At 31.2% G+C, this 6,535-nt stretch overlaps 1 protein-coding gene across 1 annotated transcript; it reads right to left on the bottom strand.

Moving 5' to 3' along the window:
- Positions 1-1,207: 1,207 nt before the first annotated feature.
- Positions 1,208-5,393, bottom strand: LOC119838125 (tRNA pseudouridine(38/39) synthase). Its single transcript, XM_038363956.1, has 9 exons — positions 5,249-5,393; positions 5,036-5,160; positions 4,570-4,771; positions 4,276-4,436; positions 3,643-3,851; positions 2,885-3,032; positions 2,460-2,606; positions 1,806-2,149; positions 1,208-1,302 (listed from the first exon to the last, which is right to left on the bottom strand). The coding sequence occupies exons 1-9, from the start codon at positions 5,321-5,323 to the stop codon at positions 1,244-1,246; spliced, it is 1,470 nt and encodes a 489-aa protein (XP_038219884.1). The 5' UTR covers positions 5,324-5,393; the 3' UTR covers positions 1,208-1,243.
- Positions 5,394-6,535: the final 1,142 nt, after the last annotated feature.

The raw sequence follows: 6,535 nt of genomic DNA, 5'->3' as shown, positions 1-6,535 counted from the left end.
TCGATTTATTTCGTATTTCAAAACTTCTACTTGTATATAATGACGGGGTTTGAAATAAAAATAGATTTTATAAAGCTACATTAGCTGTAAAAATTATTAAAAAACCCAATTATTTTGTGAAACGTTTTTTTGTGTAAAGATTGTTTTTTAATCATCAAAAATCTATTTTGTGTAAAGATTGTTTCAATTTTATCACTGTGTTTATAGAAAGATCAAAACTATGATCTGTATCAATAATGTCGGAGGCTTATTAAAAAATTAAAATGTCACAGCTTGTGATTCTTCCATGCAGCATGCTGCTTGAATTTGAATTTTAATTGGCTATTAAATGAAACAGCTGATTGGACCACTCAACTTCACAGATATTATATCCCAAGCTGTTTTTATTATGAGAATTAAGGAATGAAGATTACTAGAATATGTTAAACATAAAGAGGACTCTCATAACGTAACAAAATGTGCTTATTTTCATGTAAATAATGTTGAAGCGTGTTTATTTTTTTTCACTTCTCTTTCTAGGTCACTACGTTCTACCAGTAAAATGCGAAGTACGAGTTGATAACTTAGTAAGAAGAAGTTTAAGCGATTTTAAGCGGGAATAGCAATGTGCGTCAGCGTGATAGATTGAAAAGGAAAAATTGTTCAACATACTTGGAATTATATTTTTTAAAATACTGTCAGCTTTCACGAAAAACGGTATAACTTAATTTTAACATTAAATTATAATTTGTGTTTCGTTTAAAATTATTCTTATTTGCTTTATAGTGTTATTTGAAGAATTATATTACATAATACATCACATTATTATGACACTAATCAAAGGAAAAATTCTCATTTTTAGAACTTGATCAAATTAGCCTCGCGTGTAGTTATATAAACGGACAACACCTCTTAGAAAATAACGAAGCCATTAATAATAATCGTTTGTATTATAATTAGTATCAAGAAATTCTAGATCAATTACATTTGTATAATTAAATCGTTGACAAGGGTCAGTTATTTCAAAATAAACTGACGCCATCTCGTGTCGAATAGAATACATTATATTGTAATTGATATATAGATGATTTTTACTCGTTACTCGACACTAGATGGCACAAATCAATATTAAACTATTATATATAACGATAGATTAATACGATATACCATTCAATATATATATATAATATATATATATTAATGTAGGTAGGTAAAAAATGAAATGACAGCATTTTAAATTGTTTATTTGCAAAAAAAAGATAATTCAATTATCCATTATTTTTCTTTTCTTCTTATAATACTCTATTCTTTCTTCTAAGCTCGCTGTAATAAAAAAATAAAACGAAAATATTAATATCATCCATATAAAACGATGTAGACTATTAATAGTTTTTTTTTTTTTTATTTATAAGACATACCGAAAAACCATGAAGGTTCCCAATGTCTCTGTATTTTATTCCATTACTCGATAACTTCGTGGGTTTTAAAACGATTGACGATTTTTTTGGGTTTAATGGGAGATTGATGTAATTTAGGCACAATTTATCAGTCCTACTATCCTACTTCCTTTCTACTAATATTATAAGTGCGAAAATTTGTAAGCATGTGTGTGCGTTAGTTGCTCTTTCACGCAAAAACTACTGAACCGATTGCAATGAAATTTGGTACGTAGACAGATGGACAACTGGAATAACATATAGGCAACTTTATATCTCGATATTCCTACGGGATACGGACTTATGCGGGTGAAACCGCAGGGCGCAGTTAGTTTTGTTAATATACCAAGCCAATGTTTTTAAATTGTTTATATTATTAATAATACTTACAACATTTCTCCCGTTTTAATAGAGGCGTATAAACTCTAGCTTTCACGCCTTGAATTAAACATTCTGTATACGATACCACACTGTCTCTTTCTATCTCAGAATATTTTGTATCTGCTGTCCCTTTCTCGCAAACATCATTTGTAGTATCATTTACGAGTTTGTTATTTGCAACATCTTGCGTCTCTGTCACGCATACGTTCATTCCACTATTGCTATCTCTGTTTTCATTGTATTCTTTATTCATATCGCTTTTATTGCATGCCGTCTCTTTTTCACTTGTATTTTCGCCTATCATTTGTCTTACATTCTGTAATTCTTCAATGCAATCTCTGATCATAGTTGTTCTATAAAAGAAAAAAATCATCATCATTATTATTATTACTTTTTGAAATCGGTTAGAGCTCTGCGCGTCAGAGCGCTAACCTGACGCCGCGCTATGTGTTGTATTACGTAATAATATATCTGACAAATCTATATAGTTATCTACGTTGTCTCGGACGAAGTGTGTCGCGAGTCCGACTCGCACTATCGCGAGTCCGACTCGCACTATCGCGAGTCCGACTCGCACTATCGCGAGTCCGACTCGCACTTTCTCGAGTCCGACTCACACTTGACCGATTCTTTTTTTTTATTATTGATTGTTTCTCCACTTACTTGATAGAGTGCAAGGTCCACATACTCTGTAGATCGCATATTATCGTTTTCAGTTCACTCATATCGTATATCCAATCCGATTTTACATCATACGTACACTTAAATAAGTTTAACGGTAGATCTAAAGCCATGTGATACTGTGGTTTCCTGAAATTTATTTAAGCTCTGAGTTTGTTTTAGGAGAGAGTGATTGAGTGAGTGGGTTAATGAGTGAGAGAGAGAGAGAGTATGTCGCTTGCAAAACAAGGTATAAATTTCCAAGTTTTTTTATGACTTATTCACAATAGGAATCAAACTATTATGTACTTAAAAATTAATCTAAAACATAAATGTTACTAAAAACTCAATTCTAAAGAAAATCAAAATATTTTATACGAAAATATAACTTTAGATAAAAAAAAAATCAATGAGTGAGTTAAACATACCTTGAGTGTGTTTCAACGTCAAGCAACTCAGTGACCACACTCGGTGCTTCCTTCCCCTCCCCCACCAGTAAAAGCACCGCCATAATACAACGAATTTGGTGCCAAAGGAATGCATTGCCTTCTATTAAAAGAGTATACATTGATGTAGCTAGAACAAAAAATAAATAATAAAATAAATTAATCACTACATAGTATAAAGCAAAGACATTTCCCGCGTTTGTCCCCATGTATGTATACTTAGAAAAATGTCTCGGTCTGGCAGGTCACAGAAGGCTGATCACCTACTTGTCCCTAAAGAAAATCCATCAGTGAAACAGATGTACATCATCTGCCCCATACCCCACTAGGGGACACGGGACTTCACTATGTATGCTTAGATCTTTAAATCTACACAACGGATTTAGATGGGGTTTTTTAATAGATAGAGTGCTTCAAGAGAAAGGTTTATATTTATACTAACGTCTATAAGGTCTATTAAACTAATCCGAATTTAACGCGTGCGAAACCGCGGGGCAAAAGCTAGTAAAATATATAGAATAAACACGTTTTAATGTTAATGCCATTAATGATAAAATCAACTAAATTGTCTCACTTGCATATATAGGTAGAGTATACGTAAAGATAATAAGATAAACTCGTGAATTTATTGTATTTGGTTTACATACAAACACACAGGTGAAACTAATAAATGCATGTTAATAATAAAAATAACGGTAAAAAAAATAAATAAAAATCCTTGGATGATTGTGTATACTTACGTTTGTCCATATCATTTTTATCTATGGCAACAATGTCAGCTGTCAAAATCTCCCGCCTAAACTCCGTGACGCCATTGCCGACGTCCATTTTGCAAAGATGGCGGAAGTCGTGCGAGCCAATCAGATGCGAGCACGCTTCGCGCATCGCAAGCAGGTTTAGTGATGATTTTGGAAAATAATACTTGTATTGTCGCTTTTTGCAGTCGAATCTGTTGAAAAACCCGTGGATTGTTTATGAATAATATCTATGTAACACAATTGGTTTTTTATATCTAGACAAAGTATTCATTAGAATTTCTACATTAGTACTAGAAATAATTTTAATTGATTATAAAGTGCTTTTATAGTCTGTACTTATAAATATACATACATTTTTAATAACAAGTGGTTATAATTAACCAGAAATAAAAATCTGATCACAATTATTGTGAAATATTAAATACTAGCAGTTCGCCCCGGCTTTGCCCATGGTACATAAATGGGTCCAGCAGTTCTTGAGTTTATCCATTACAAACAAACAAAAATACAAATTCTTCCTCTTTACAATATTAGTGTAGATTACATTTTAACAAATTTATTTGTACTCAACTTCACCTAGGTATACACTATAATACCAAGGCATTTCTATATTACCTAGCACTGTAATCTAGCCTGTCATTAGGAACAGGCATCCAGGCAATTGCTCTTATGTCTTTAGGCAGTAGTCGGTTCAATATTTTACAATAGGGCATCTCAGTATTACAGTTTGTTTGTTCTGACGGCGGAAACCTGCTTCTAAGGCTTATAGAAATGACCTGGAAAAAAAAATTAACTTACTTAGTAATCTATTGTACTAAAAATTATTGTATCTTTAAAAAATTTGTAGGATTTCCCAACCCAAAGGGTATATCTCACTGATACACATATAGATCGTAATAAACAATTAACCTGGCCAAAAGCACTGACGCCCTTGTCCGTTCTACCGCATCTATGGTACTGCGATGTTTCCCTCTTCTCTATTAAGCAAGATTTTATCAGGGCATGAAATAAATGATGTTCTATGGTCTGCGCGGAGTCTTCCTGCACCGCTAGGCCTTGGTAATCCCAGCCGAAGTAGAGTATACGGAGAAACACTTTGCGATAGTGGCATCTGGAATTATGGAGTCCTTTTAAATATAATAAGTTACTGATTAGATTTTATTATTCGCCCATTTTTTTCAACCGACTCCAAAAAGGAGCAGGTTATCAATTCAACTTCATTATTTGTTATTTTATAACTTTTTACTGGGCGAAAGAATCTACAATAAAATATTGTAAAATATATTAATAAATAATATATTTTTTTTCAAAATTATTCATCGCTGAGACTACAATGCCTTTGATTATTATAAATAGACTTAAACAGTTTACTTACTTTGTAAAATCAAATTTTCTTTTACTCCCATCAACATTTTCAGAATTCTCTGCTTTATTCCTACTAATAACATTCCTCAATTGCGTATTGTGAGCTTCTAGTTGTATAATTCTGTCCACAAGATCCTAGAATTGATAAATAAATAGACGTAAACAAAACCAAATAATTCCTATAGGTTATGTGGGATTTTAGTGCAATAATTGAATATATTACTTCCTTATTTAGATTTAGTAGTTCTTCCCTTGTGACAACTTTATTTTTCTTTGATTTTGGGGGCAATTTTTCCATATTGACGCAATATGGTTTAAATAATCAGTGTACAAAATTGTAAACAATGTTCATTGAATTTAATTCGAATGAGGATGACATTGATGGCCATTGTCAAGTGTCATAAATAAAAATTTCATGTCACGCAAAACACAGATTTAAATATGTTTAAAATCCACAAAACTTATTTTTATTTGTCCAAATTTATATTGAATTTAGTGCCCTTTATTTAACAAGTTGTCATGATTTAAAAAAATATCTATTTTAATGGCGTTTGATTCGGATTTGTGATGTTATTGGAATATATTATCATAGCTATCATTTATCAAACAAAAAATATTTATTTTTCTTAGTTAGTTCTTTTAATTCATAAATAAATTTACCTTATTTGCTCACACCATATTTTTTGATAATATGTAAAATATTTTGTTTATTTATTCAAGGGTTTTGTGTTTCCAAACGGGGATGTCAAATCCATTGAAAATAAATACATTTTTAAAAATAATGAAATCATCTAACTAAATAGTCTAATTTTTGCCTTCCTGACTCAGTAGATTGAGAAGAATTGAACACCTTCACTATTCTATATTCTATTTCAAAAAGCTATTTTTATTACGTAATCACAGTACGTTACTGGTCTTCGGTAAATTTTTAATAGCACGTGTGACGTATTTAGCTACCAATGACGTCATCAATTAATTTTCTTTGTCTATTTATAGAAATCTCGAATGTTGCGCAGGTTATAGTAATTTACGTTATCATATCCTAAAAATAGTTGTTACTTTAGGTAGGTGTAAGGTTGTCAACCTAAATTGCCTAGATGATACTCAAAATCAAAATTTGTCTTTCGAGTAGCGATTTATTTTTAAACCGTTGATTAGAATTTTTGTTAAATTATCAGATTTAACAATCAGTTTATCTTTCATTTGATATTCTATAATTGGATAGGAATAAAAAGGAAAAAAAAAATTGTAGGAAGTTTGTCAATCCTGTTCTCGTTGGAACAAATATGATGTTGATGTTATTATTATTTATAAGAATTTATTTATGGAAACAAAATGTTCCATAGAATTTGGGAAAACGAGACTGGCAACACTACGATATGGAGCACATTTTTACCGCCAATAATTTTATGACTATAGTACATTCGAATGGGTTCGAACTTCGAAACATTGAATCTATTTTGGCTAGCTCTTAAACGTTTATTGGTTTGAAAATATACTAAACTGTTCT

Source organism: Zerene cesonia, unplaced genomic scaffold, assembly GCF_012273895.1.
Source record: "Zerene cesonia ecotype Mississippi unplaced genomic scaffold, Zerene_cesonia_1.1 Zces_u001, whole genome shotgun sequence".
Classification (NCBI taxonomy): Eukaryota; Metazoa; Arthropoda; class Insecta; order Lepidoptera; family Pieridae; genus Zerene; species Zerene cesonia.
This window is presented reverse-complemented; position numbering and strand designations above follow the sequence as displayed.